This window comes from Microplitis demolitor, chromosome 10 (assembly GCF_026212275.2).
Source record: "Microplitis demolitor isolate Queensland-Clemson2020A chromosome 10, iyMicDemo2.1a, whole genome shotgun sequence".
Classification (NCBI taxonomy): domain Eukaryota; kingdom Metazoa; phylum Arthropoda; class Insecta; order Hymenoptera; family Braconidae; genus Microplitis; species Microplitis demolitor.
The window spans coordinates 4,250,049-4,263,800 of NC_068554.1; the positions used below are offsets into that span (position 1 = coordinate 4,250,049).

The window sequence follows — 13,752 nt, forward strand, 5'->3', positions numbered from 1 at the left end:
TCCGTTTAGTTGAGTAGTCGCGTCTCTGTTTCATCATGTCACACACAAATGTGTGCATTTTTTGTTTGTTTCAACTTGAATTTTAGCATGCTCGAGAGTAGAAGACAAAAAGTTGCTGAGCAAGCGAACAAACTTCACAGTGGCCTTACTAAGATCAATGAAACCAAAGACAAGGTAAATGACATGGCAGTTGAACTAGAAGTGACACAGAGACAGGTACTCAAAGCGACTGAGGATTGTGAGGAATACCTAGTGACAATTGTCAACCAAAGACGAGACGCGGATGAGACACAGAAGAATGTCATTGCCAGGTCTATTCGCATTGAGAAAGAGTCTAAGGAGTGCAAGAAGTTGGAGATGCTTGCGAGAGCTGATCTCGAAACTGTCGAGCCCGCGCTGGATGAAGCTATGAAGGCATTTTATACTTACACAATTATATAACAATATCAAACTCTTTTGCTTAAAAGTTTGGTAAACGAATAAAGTTGTTTGTTTTTTTGCTTTTTTTTTTATAGGCACTCGATACTCTCAATAAAAAAGATCTCGCCGAGATAAAATCATTTGCTCGGCCGCCCCCCGGGGTTGAAATGGTCATGGAGGCAGTGATGATACTGAAAAACTCCGAGCCAACTTGGGCGGAATCCAAGCGACAACTAGGCGACGTCAATTTCTTATATTCGGTTAGTGGATTTGAGGCTAAATAAAATTAACTTTTTTTTTTTTTCATTTATCATTTTGCTCTTATTAATTAATCACCATTAATTAATAATGCATTGCAGTTGAAAAACTTTAATAAAGACCGTATAACAGATCGTACACTGAAAGCTATCAGAAAGTATACTTCAAATCCGGAATTTAATCCGGATAAAGTAGGCCAAGTATCAATTGCTGCGAAATCACTTTGCATGTGGGTAATTGCGATGAAACAATACGGCAAACTCTACAGGTAATAATCTCATGTCAAGATAAAAATATAAATGCAAGTTAAAGTTTTGAGAGCTTTAATTTTATACGCCAACAATCAACACTAAATTTACTAATTACTTGTTTTAAATTAAGAGCCGTATAAATAATTAAACTCCCCACAACGTATACGAATGCATGTGTTATATATATTATAATTTTAATCACTAGAATAGTGGCACCTAAAAGAGAACGCTTGGAGTTAGCACTTAAATCACTGAGAGAAAAAGAAATAGCCTACAACGAAGCCGTAATACAATTGCAAAAGTTGCGTTCTGAGTTGGAGAGTCTACAGCAAATGTACGACGCGAAGATGAAGGAAAAGGAAGACCTAATTAGACTGGTGAGTACTTGAAAAGCTCTACTTGCAATATCGATCTTTTTTTACCGCCTCCTCAAGCACGTAATAATGATGCAAGACGTCGGAAGTATTCAACAAATTCTCCCTTTCAACAGCGGCCAAATTGGCCGCGAGGATCTATTACGGATCTCGTGAAAACTTTTCTCTGCAACAAAATTCAACTCTTTTTAATGTTTTTTTTCTTCATTTTTATTTTAAACTCAACTTTTTGCTTTGCTGTATTTTTTCTTCACTCTTATTTTTTACTTATTTTTTTTTCTCTTTTATCATCAGGCTAATCTGCTGAAGATAAAGTTAGAACGAGCAGCGATGCTAGTGAATGGTCTCTCAGATGAGCATCTTCGATGGCAAGAGACAGTAGAGTCCTTAGGGGAGTTTTATGAGCGTCTACCCGGTGATTGCCTCATATCAACTGCTTTCATATCTTACTTAGGTCCGTTCTTGTCCAATTACCGTGAGGAACTCGTTGAGATTTGGATGAAAGAGGTGAGACACCAATTGGCAAACTTTTACATCCGATACTGACATTTTATTTCATTTTGAATTCACCGCAAATTTTATTTTAAAATTAAATAAAAAAGTTTTGTGTTAAAACCTCATTCGAAAGTAATTTTTTATGACATGAATTTTAAAAACTAATGTAATTTAAATACCAGCTGATATATTGGTCTACTACAAGTATATACAAAAATTAGGGTGCTTCATTTCCGGCAGTTTTTTTTTCTTTGATCACCGAGCAAAATATTGTAAAATTTCCGATACAATTTTTTCTATAATTTCTAGTGTATTTTCATTAGTTTACGCTCTGCAAGCAAAAGAAGGCCAGTTTCATAATAAATATGACTCCCGCAACGGCTACAAGTGAAATAGCTCGAATGACAGCTAAGTAATTGCGGACACTTTTAAAGAACACTAAATGTTCTATAATTTGCGACAAAAGCTGCGTCGATATCATAAAATGCAGCCGAGTATTAGATAAAGCTAAAACTAGCGGCCGTAATAAGTAGCGGCCAGCAATTTTTTGCCCGGTTGCTACTCATTACGGCCGCTACCTTCAGCTTCATAAGTACTTAGAATTGAAATTAAGAGCTCAATCTTGGCAGGAATTATTTTTTCAGCAAGAAGAACAATATTTTACTTGATGATCAAAGAAAAAAACCATCGGAAACGAAGCACCCTAATAAATATATATATATTAATGTATAAATGTATACATTGATTTTTAAAGGTACAAGAGAAGGGAATTCCCTGTACCCGCGAATTAGACGTAAAGCAGTTCCTAAGCAATCCAACAAAAATTAGGGAGTGGAACATTCAAGGCCTGCCTTCCGATGAATTCAGCACCGAGAATGGGATCATTATAACTCAGAGCACGCGGTGGCCTCTTGTTATTGATCCTCAATGTCAGGCAGTCAAGTGGATCAAGAATATGGAGGCAACTAACGTAAGTTCCTTTATACTCAATTACGACTACACATGACTCCCTACTTACTACTTACTACTTACTGAAACGACTAATACTACTCCAACTACTCCATACAAAGACTTTCACTACGAATATATTATCGACAATTATCTAAGATTGTTTGTAACCTACATCAAACCTTGCAGAGTTTGCGAGTCATCGACTTTGCCAGGCAAGATTTCACGAGGGTCTTAGAGCTGGCATTACAATTTGGAGAGCCTGTGCTACTGGAAAATATTGGAGAGCATATAGATCCTATATTAAGTCCTATTTTACACAGATCATTTATCAAATTAGGTACATACTTGGTATATTATTAATTACAAACTTTATCAGTATTAATTACTACTCCGTAATTACATTCTTTGTCCTATTTGCCTTTGAAAAAATTTCAATTTAATACAGAAACCTCATATTAAAAAATACTGATAAAAATAGTTATGGATATTAAAAAATTTTTTTAATTCTAATAAAAAAAAAATCTATAAAGTGAACTGTAGAAATGACCTAATTCGCAAATCAACTCCGATAACATACCATAAAGAATTTTAAAGTTTTCTCATTAAACTGTCAATTACAGTACAGAGTAACGTGTAAAAAATATTTATTTTCCATTGGAAAAATAAAAAAAATATACTAACGTTTAATTAAATCTAAAATATAATGTAAAATTTATTAAACTGCATTTAATAGTTCAGCGAATAAACTAATAATTAATTGTAACAGGTGATGCAGTAATGATTAAATTTAATGATAAAATGATTAGTTATAACGACAACTTCCGTCTATATATAACAACGAAACTGGCAAACCCACATTATAGTCCGGAGATATCAACCAAAACTGCATTATGCAACTTCGCCATTAAGGAACAAGGTACATATATATAGACATATACATATATAACGCTAATAGAGAGCACTAGTGCACAACTGGGCTCTAAGATGACATACTCAATGGTATGGTTTCTCTTGACTCGCTGCTCAGTCTCTCAACTGTTGGCAACAACTATATGACTATGACGTATCTTAGGTTTAGAAACTCAACTACTCGGCATTGCGGTGAGAAAGGAAAAGCCACAACTCGAAGAGCAGAAAGACAACTTGGTACTCAGCATTGCCACAGGCAAACGAACTTTAAAAGAATTAGAAGACAAAATTTTACAGTATATTTAATTTTATAATTATTATAATTAATTAATACATTATCAGAAGTAAAATTTACTTTTTCGAGCATTAATTTTTCTATACCTAATATTTTAAAAAAGATAAATCAGAGCTTAACTTTTCTAGTCTCCTGAGTGTGGCTTCGGGATCTTTGTTGGACGACTTAGACCTCTTGAACACATTACAGACTTCAAAAAGTACTTCAACTTCAGTCCAAGAGTCTTTAGTCATCTCGTTGGCCACGGAAAAAGAAATAGACAAAGCGAGAGAACAATATCGTCCTTGTTCTCGACGTGCGACGATACTATTTTTTATTTTAAATCAATTGTACTTAATTGATCCGATGTATCAATTCTCACTGGACTCCTACATCAATCTCTTTACGCATTCTATCGAAAAATGCCCGAAAAAACACAAAATTAGCGAAAGGATTGATGCATTGAATGACTATCACACTTATGCCGTTTACACGTGAGTTTAAGGCCATTCTCAGACGTGCCCCCGACTTTTCAAAAATTTTCAATGACTTAACTGTCATGCGTATCAAAATTTGATCGATTAATTAAAAAAAAAGTAAAGCATTAATGGAAAAAAAGAAAATTTTGCCGAGACAGGGTAGAGGTAAGATTTGTGACCACAGCTCGATTGTTGAGCACTTAATAGTTTATTTAAATTAACGAAAAAGTGTAAAGTTAAATTTCCATTTTAAAAGTTGGATAGAAGTATCTCTGAGAAAATTAAAAAAATTAATTGTTACTGCATATTTAAAAAAATTTTTCATTTTAATTTTTCAAGTATTCAAAACTGCCTCTAAAGCGGCCAAAAATTTCAGGTTCATTTTATAATTATAATTTTTTAATTTTGTGAACTAAAATTCATTCAAAAAATTTCATTTAACTTCTAATTGATGTCAACTGTAAATAATTTTTTTTTTAATCTATATCTCGTCCTTTTTTCAATTAACGCTTGAATTTTTTTTAATTAATAGATAAAATTTTGATACACTTATGACAGTTGCCATTAAAAATTTTTAAAAAGTGTAAGTACTGACTGAGAATCTCATTAAATTCAAAAGATAAATAGTATTTTTTTTCATAATCTGATAACATATATTATATACCTTTGTATAAATTATTCAGGAACACGTGTCGCGGGTTATTTGAGCGTCATAAACTATTATTTTCATTCCACATGTGTATAAAAATACTCCAAGCCCAAGGGAAAATGAACCCAGCGGAGTATAATTTTTTATTGAAAGGCGGAATAGTTTTTGACCGTGAACACCAACCGGACAAACCAGTTACTTGGTTATCTAATGAAAATTGGGATAATATTACCGAACTTGATAAATTTCCCGGCCTTCATGGGATAGTTTCATCATTTGAAGAACGTCCACGCGATTGGCACAATTGGTACTGATTCAAATAATTAATTATATTAATAAAATAAATAAAAATAAATTGAATATTATTTTAGGTACACGAATATCGAACCCGAATCAATAAGATTACCCGGAGGATGGGAGGAATCACTGACGGAACTACAGAAAATATTGATAATAAGAAGCTGCAGGAGTGATCGCGTAATATTTAGCGTAACAAAGTTTATAGTAAATAATTTAGGAACAAGATTTGTGGAGCCGCCAGTTTTGGATATCAAGGAAGTGTTGGACGACTCAACGTCACACTCACCACTGATATTCATCCTTTCTCCGGGCGTTGATCCAACCGCGGAATTAATGCAATTAGCCGAAAGTAAGGGAATGGCTCAGAGATTTATGACACTGTCACTTGGACAGGGACAAGCACCTATCGCTACTAAGTTATTATATTACATTATAAATTTGAAAATCATTAAAGGGGTAGGGGGGTCGGAGTACTCCCAAAATTTTATAAAAATAATTTTGTTTTTGACAATTATTTTGAATTTTTTTCGTTAAACTTTTTTCAAAAATCGAATGTCAGTAAAAAAAAGTGACTGTTTTATGATAAAAACTCTAAAAAATTTTTTTTTCTTTCTTTGCATCCAATTATAAGAAATTAAATTTTTCTTTATGTAAATTACTTACAAAAAAATTTAATTTTATTAAATTTATTTAATATCCAAAAATTTTTTTTCACTTTTTTTAGAGGGTATCCCATTTTTCCCGCAAAACTGAATTTATTTTTACTTAAATATCATAAAAAAAAAGATTTGACATATTTGAGTCCGCGAAAATAATAATTTCTTAAGCACCCCATTGTACCCCCCTTCCCTACGAGTATTATCGACTACATTATTTCTAATTGTTCATGTTATTGATAATTAATAATTAACGAGACATTTATTATCAGTATGATTGAAGCGGGGTCGCAAGATGGGTCCTGGATATTTTTAGCAAACTGTCACCTGTCACTTAGTTGGATGCCGACGTTAGACAAAATTGTCGAGTCATTAACAAATAATAAAAACTTACATCCCGAATTCAGGTACCAGCTATTAAATTATCTATCGTATTATTAGTTAAACAAATAATTTACTTAAATAGTTTCATATTATTTATGACTAAAAAATTTCGAGAGTATTTTTGGTGTAATTGGATTTTGTACAAAATTGAATATGCAAATTTGTTTAAAGACTATGGCTGAGTTCAAGCCCAACGTCAGAGTTTCCTATATCAATCCTTCAAGCGGGAGTTAAAATGACTACAGAACCGCCCAAGGGTCTGAAAGCCAACATGAAACGTCTCTATGGCTTAATTACAGCAAGTCAATTTGATATTTGTCAGGCTAAATTTAAATACAAAAAGCTCTTATTCGCGCTTGTATTTTTTCACTCTATTTTACTTGAGCGTAAAAAATTTCAACAACTCGGTTGGAATGTCATTTACAGCTTCAATGACTCAGACTTTAAAATATCAGAAAATATTCTGCAAGTATATTTAGATGAATATCCCGAAGAAACTCCTTGGGAAGCTTTAAAATATTTGATAGCTGGTGTATGCTACGGAGGTCACGTAACTGATGACTGGGATCGACGCTTGCTCATGACCTATGTCCAGCAATATTTAAATCCTGATATATTTACAAAAGAATCCTATCGTCTGTCATCATTATCAAGTTACTACGTCCCACGTGATGGATCACTCGAGTCGTATTGTGATTTTATAACAATGCTGCCGAGTACAGACAAACCAGAAGTATTTGGTCAGCATATGAATGCAGACATAACGTCACTTATCATTGAGACACGTTCAATGTTTGAAACTTTGATGAGTCTGCAGATTCAAGTGTCATCTAATGAAATTATAACCAGTAGCAGTTGTACCAAAGAAGACAAAGTGATGCAACTAGCAAGTGACATAGAAGAAATGCTGCCAAGAAATATCGACTACGAGACAGCAGAGAAACTAATTGGATCAACAAATAAGACACCACTTAGTGTTGTGTTGCTACAGGAAATAGTACGGTACAATATCCTACTTGAATTGACACGAGACAGTGTACGAGATTTACAACGTGGGATCAAAGGACTGGTAGTGATGTCAGACGAGCTGGAAGAAATATTCACGTGTGTATACGAGGGTCGTGTACCGTCAACCTGGTTGACAGCTTATCCGTCCTTAAAAGCCTTAGGCTCATGGACCCGAGATCTCATCAGCCGTGTTCAACACTTGGCTAAGTGGGCGGAAACCACTCATACGCCTTTACTGTTCTGGCTTGCCGCCTACACCTTTCCTACGGCTTTTCTTACTGCTGTGCTTCAAACTTCAGCGAGACAATCGAATTTGTCTATTGATTCACTTACTTGGGAATTTAATGTTATTGATATTGATGAGGACGCTATTATTGAACCACCGACGGTACAGTTTTTATAAATAAATAAATATAAATACACTGTAAAAAATTTGCGGAGTGAATGCGGGGTGGATGATTTTTTATTTATTTAATTCCCTCGGATTGAATTTCACTCCGAAGGGGAATTTCGGAAAATATTAATTATAAAAAAAGTTACTAATATAGTGAGCTTAGGTCTTTGATATTTTTACATTACCATAAAAACTATGTCACTATAGCTATTCAATAATTTAATATTTTCATTATGTATTATATATATGAAATTATAATTTAGTGAGTTACTAAAACATTTTATAAATTAAAAACACAATATTTTAATTATTGATATCTGAGTGAATTATTTATTGGAAAAACAAGATTTAAATAAAATCCGCGTCACTCCGAAATCGCTCCGCCCATAAAAAATCCTTATTTACTCTACATGCGAAATAATTTTTTTTAGACTCCAGAACTCCGAGTGAGTGAGTGCATTTGCATGAAAATAAAATACGTATTCACTCCCAATTTTTTACAGTGTAGATATCTAGATAATGAGTTGTAATTAATTTTATTATTTCGACTCACCAATTGCAGGATGGTGTTTATGTGCGATCTATTTATCTGGAAGGCGCTGGGTGGGATTGTGAAGCTGGTAGATTGATTGAGCCAACGCCAATGCAGCTGGTATGTGACATGCCTGTAATTCATTTCCGGCCCACTGAACTGACGAGGAAAAAACCTAAAGGTAGATGGAGAAAATTTTATTTATTTCCGATGAGCTTGATTACATTTCAAGTTAATTATTGAGTTTTAGAATTCCTATATACTATTTCTTGTTTATTTTTTTTTTTATAGATATCTATGATTGCCCGTGTTATTACTACCCTTGGAGAGCTGGGACGCAAACTCATTCAGCTTTCGTGGTAGCTGTTGATTTAAAAACTGGATACGAGACCCCAGATTTTTGGATTAAGCGAGCAACAGCTTTATTATTAAGTCTAGCTGATTAATTTAACATAAGTTCAAATAAATTGTTAAGTACTAATTATGTTTTGATGATTTATTAATAAGCTAATTAACATCAGAAAAAAGCGTAATTTTATAGTATGGATATTTAAGAAAGTTATTGATTTTATTGAAAAGTCACCAATTACTTCAAATCCGTTGATCAGAAAATTCAATATTTATTTTTGAGAACGAGCTGATATTGAAAATGTTGTAATTACGACGACTGGTATAGTATTTGAATACCTCTAATGATAATTTACAAAGTTTTATTTACCAGAAAGCGACAACGTCACTTTCAAATAGACTCATTTTATTCGCTCTGGGTAAAGTTTATCTCGAAGAGTAAGTTTACCCTGATAGCCAAGCTAGCAGCAAGCTGGTGACAGCTTTCTAGAAAATTGATAACAGCTTGTAATCAACAAAAGCTCAAAGTTGTCATCAACTTGATCGCAACTAATTGACACCAACTTTCTGACCAGAAACTCTTTATATCAAGGATTCCAAAGGAAACTCGCCATCATTGAAGGATGATAAGGAAGAAAGTACAAGAATCGAGTAGACTACTCGATAGTAGTCTAGTTGGGATTTATTCCCTGATAGTCAAGCTAGCTGCAAGCTAACGACAACCTACTGCAGCAGCTCTTTATCAAGTTAGATGCAAAAATTAGCATTTTCACCAGTTGATGGGAACCTGCCGCCAACTTTCTGACTAGTCTTGCTATCAGGATTATCCTAGGAAACAATAGTTCCACTGCTAATGTTGATTTTCAACTCGAAGTTAATAAAATTTTTTTAAAATTAATATGAAATATTATAAAATAATTATGTTTAATTACTCTGCTGAATTATTGGTTATCATCTTCAATAAATTTTAATAAATAATTAAAGAAAACGCGTGTAAGGAGTCATAAGTTCCAAAAACGGATATAAAAATTTTAATTTTTCTAATCGGCGACTTTAGAACAGTGCGATACTTGTTGATTAATTTTAAAATTTGATTCCATACCTGAGCAGTCTTTTGTTTCTGATGATGTCGCTTCAGGATCATTTGCTTTGACTTCCATGATTTCAAAATCCATTTCTGCATTCTGACCCTGGAACATATTTCAAAATTTTCATCAATTTAATTTTTTTAATAAAAATGAATCAAACTTATCAGCTTCCATAAAATATAAAATAGCAATAAAATTTTTTTCAACTTGATGTTTGTTTCAATAAGATCATAAATTAAGAATATCATTAAATTACTCGAGTATTATTTAATCAAATGATAAAAAAAAATTATTTTACCTAGAAGCTAAGCGCGAGTTGACTCTATCATAAAAAATATATTTTAGCCAATAAAAACTTGTAGTTTTATGAAAATTATTATCACGATATGATCGTCATATTTTTATAAAGCTATTATGATATAAATTTCTAATTAACTACGCGGAAAAATATAATTAAACAATCAATTAATAGGAACGGTCATGAAAAATACTAGAGCGAGTCGCAGCCATGACACTTTTCTTAATTTAATGGTGTCGTGTGCAAGCCAATAGTATTTGAATTTTTGCGGCAACTTTTGTAAGCTGTGGCGCTGTTGCTATAATTTAAAATTTGAAATTTCGTACCTTGGCAGCCATTTTGTTTTCGACGAAGTTCTTTCCTGAGGATCTTTTGTCTCAGCATCAATTATTCCCGTACTCTGGATCTGGATCTGAAACATTATAAATTTAATTTAAAAAATTATTTTCTCAATGTGACTTCAATATTTTTGCGCGAATGGACAAATTATATTATTGGCTTTATATAGAATATTTAAAATAATAATTTTTACTTAAATGATACGATAATAATAAAATATTAATTAATTACTTGGATTTTATTTAATTAATTGACTAAAACGAAAAAATTATCAGCTACGAGCAGTCTGTATTTAAATAATATATTTTAAACGATAAATTTTTAGTGGATTTTAAATATTATTATTACAATATGATCGTAATAATTTTTGTTAGCTAAAGTGACATAAATTATGAATTATCAACGCGAATAAACCCAGTAAATTAATTAAGTAAAATACGAGTACGCGAGAGACGTTAGTTCGACGCGGACATGATTGTCTTTGTAATCTGATTCTGAACTCGGAAAGTTGGTAGATAAAAAGGACGCGCACAGCCATTGGCTGCGATGAGTGTGAAATTAGTAGACATCAGACAAATTTAAAACTACAAATAAATATAGCAAATAATAAAAAAAATATTATTTATAAAAAAATGCTCTTATTAATTTTGAATTTTTTTGAATGTGTATTTTTTAAAATTTCATTTTATCAATTATTTACTCTATTTATTAATAATTTTAAATTTGCCTGACGTCTTCTACATTCACACTCATTTGGCTGCACTGCAGTAACTGCGCGCGAAAATTTGAAATGCCCACAAGTTTAACTTTTAATTTCATGTCCGAGATACAAACTCAGTATTATTTTTTTTTTTTAACAATAAAATAATTTTTAAAATTAAATTACTTGACTTCGAAACGTCATCACTTTAATTCGAATTTCTATTCTCGGAGTTTAAATCAAAAAATCCCTTTCCCTTCAATGTAAAACTATTTAACTCACTTCTTAGCTGTTTTCTTAATTAATCAATTACCGATAATGAAACATAAATCTGTCATACCGACTCAGTAAATATTTCTCTCTGTCACAATATCGAGCATCATTGTTTGTTTATCATCGCGGGAAAAATGGTGTTTACATTTTATATGTTGTCATAAAACATTACAGTACACAGTTACAAATTAATAAATGTTTAAAAAATACATAAACTAATTAATTATGGACAGTGATTATTATTCTACAATTTACGCTTGGTATTTAATATTTTTATTTATTTGTAATAAAGTTATTTACAATATTAATTAATAGTAATTAATTTTTATAGGTTTGAAAGATGCGGTATTATATCAAATATCCGTACACATTTACGTCATAATTTAGTAAATACATTAAAAAGTACAGATATGACTTTAAATAAAGACAACAGCGGACCTAAATCAGCAAAGCAGTACATATATGATTTATTAATTGCTGAGTATTTGTGGAATCATAATTACGCATATACATTGTCTGTATTTGCAAGTGAAGCTCCCTTGTTAATTAATTTTCGTAAACATATAAAGACTGATTTGGACAATGAAGCTGTCGATAAACAAAAATTACAAAGTGACTACGTCGCACACGCACTAGAAACTTTAGGTATCAGACCTGATGACTCTGATGGACAATCCATTATTGATGATTACAATAATAATGATTTGCCATTATTGTTAACGGTATTAAAATTTACTTGTCAATCTAAATGTAATTATTCAAATCGTAATGAGAGTAGAAAGTGTAAAGATGTTAAAACTTGTGAGAGCCAGACGGATTTTAAATTTTATGACATTTGTAAAGAGAAACATAAAATTATTTGTGCTAGAAAAAAATTGTTGGAACAAAAAGAGAGTTATGAAAATCAATTGAAGGAGTATGAAGATAAAGTTAAAAATCGTGTCGATTTCATTGAAGAGCAGGTTACTTTATTGGATGACAAACTGATGAAAGCTCAGGTAATTTATAAATACTAATACCGTGTAAAAAAAATTTTTACCAAAAAAATTACAATAAAGTTCGGCATGTGATACTTCTAAATTTGAAACAGATTAAAGCTTTTTTGGAACTTTTAGAATTTTTACGATGAAAAAAAGTAAAGTCGGTGTACATCTGCCAAGTTTTTGAATTTTAAAATAATAAAATAAAAGTTTTTTAACAAAAAAATAAAAAAATGGACTTTTAGAAATCTCTAAAATCAGTACATCAATTTTTTTTTTATTTTATCAATTTAATAGTTTAATTTTTTTATATATAATTAAAAGATTTTTTCCAGTCTCAAGAAAATTTTTCTCTTCAATTCATAGTACAGAATATTTCTTGCACCAACAAGTCTTCTTTTTCAGCCTAGATACATTTTTTTTTTTTTTTTTACTATCAAAATTACAAAAGTTCGAAAGAAGTTACACTGGTTCTAATCTGTCTCAAGCTTAGAAATTCTACATATTTAATTATTTTGGAACGAATTTTTTTTACACGGGCTATAATTTAAATTTAATAATGGATTTTACATCGAAATTATTTACTTTTCCAGAATATGATCAAAGAAATAAATGAAAGAGAAAGTAAATTAACAAAAGAAAAAGAAGAACTAGAAAGGTATATTTTTAACAAAAATAAAGAGCTAATTTCCAAAGAAAATGCGCTTGCACGTGAAGCTAAAAGGTTGCAAAAAGATAACGATGGTTACAAAATATTTGAAACAAATTTAAAAAAGCTTCAAGATGAATTAGCTAAAGTACAAATGGAGTTGTCGAATAAAAATAAAGATTGTAAAGTAATACGTACACATGAAGTCGGTACGCAGACAGACATTGATAAAATTGATAATAATAATGACGAGGAAGAGAAAAAACAACTTCAGAGTCTCGTGCAAGAACAACAATTGAGGATAGAAGAGCTTACGTTGAGGTCAGTACGTCTTTCACGTCAACTTGAAGAAGCTCAGCTCATCAAACCTGTTGTGCATGTCGATGTTACGCGATCGTTATTTTCAAAAACGCAAACAATCCTCAGTGAGAGCAGTTCTACTGATGATATTATTCAGGATGCCAAGCAACGACTTAAGCGCTTAGAGGAGGAAAGTTTGAAAGCTGACCAATCTTATTTGAACTGTATAACTGGACTGCCTTTATGACGTAAATTTAAATAGTTTACTTTTGCTACCAGCACTTATCCAAAGTATTTATAATCACAGGTGTGTTTTTGTGTTACGATAATGCCTTTTATATTTTTTATAAACGGGTTGAAATAATAAAGTAATTCGTTTAGTTTATAATAATTTATTTTATTAATAAAAGACTGCATACGAGATAAATTATAATAGTAAAATA

General features: G+C 31.6%; 2 protein-coding genes across 2 annotated transcripts in view; both read left to right on the forward strand.

Moving 5' to 3' along the window:
* The window catches only part of LOC103578256 (dynein axonemal heavy chain 2), a 31,854-nt gene extending 23,074 nt beyond the window's left edge, over positions 1-8,780 (forward strand). The window contains exons 39-54 of the mRNA XM_053742458.1: positions 87-414; positions 516-680; positions 780-946; positions 1,135-1,306; positions 1,598-1,810; positions 2,553-2,768; positions 2,936-3,086; positions 3,516-3,665; positions 3,822-3,954; positions 4,082-4,426; positions 5,095-5,367; positions 5,432-5,776; positions 6,289-6,423; positions 6,572-7,796; positions 8,365-8,515; positions 8,626-8,780. Coding sequence (XP_053598433.1) covers positions 87-414; positions 516-680; positions 780-946; positions 1,135-1,306; positions 1,598-1,810; positions 2,553-2,768; positions 2,936-3,086; positions 3,516-3,665; positions 3,822-3,954; positions 4,082-4,426; positions 5,095-5,367; positions 5,432-5,776; positions 6,289-6,423; positions 6,572-7,796; positions 8,365-8,515; positions 8,626-8,780 — 4,324 coding nt within the window. The remainder of the gene's footprint in view (positions 1-86; positions 415-515; positions 681-779; positions 947-1,134; positions 1,307-1,597; positions 1,811-2,552; positions 2,769-2,935; positions 3,087-3,515; positions 3,666-3,821; positions 3,955-4,081; positions 4,427-5,094; positions 5,368-5,431; positions 5,777-6,288; positions 6,424-6,571; positions 7,797-8,364; positions 8,516-8,625) is intronic.
* A 2,717-nt stretch (positions 8,781-11,497) lies between these two features.
* LOC103578249 (repetitive organellar protein) lies at positions 11,498-13,556 on the forward strand. The gene is made up of 3 exons (XM_008559254.2): positions 11,498-11,640; positions 11,712-12,378; positions 12,954-13,556. Exons 1-3 carry the CDS (start codon positions 11,606-11,608, stop codon positions 13,554-13,556), a joined length of 1,305 nt encoding a protein of 434 aa, XP_008557476.1. The 5' UTR covers positions 11,498-11,605.
* The last annotated feature ends 196 nt before the right edge of the window (positions 13,557-13,752 follow it).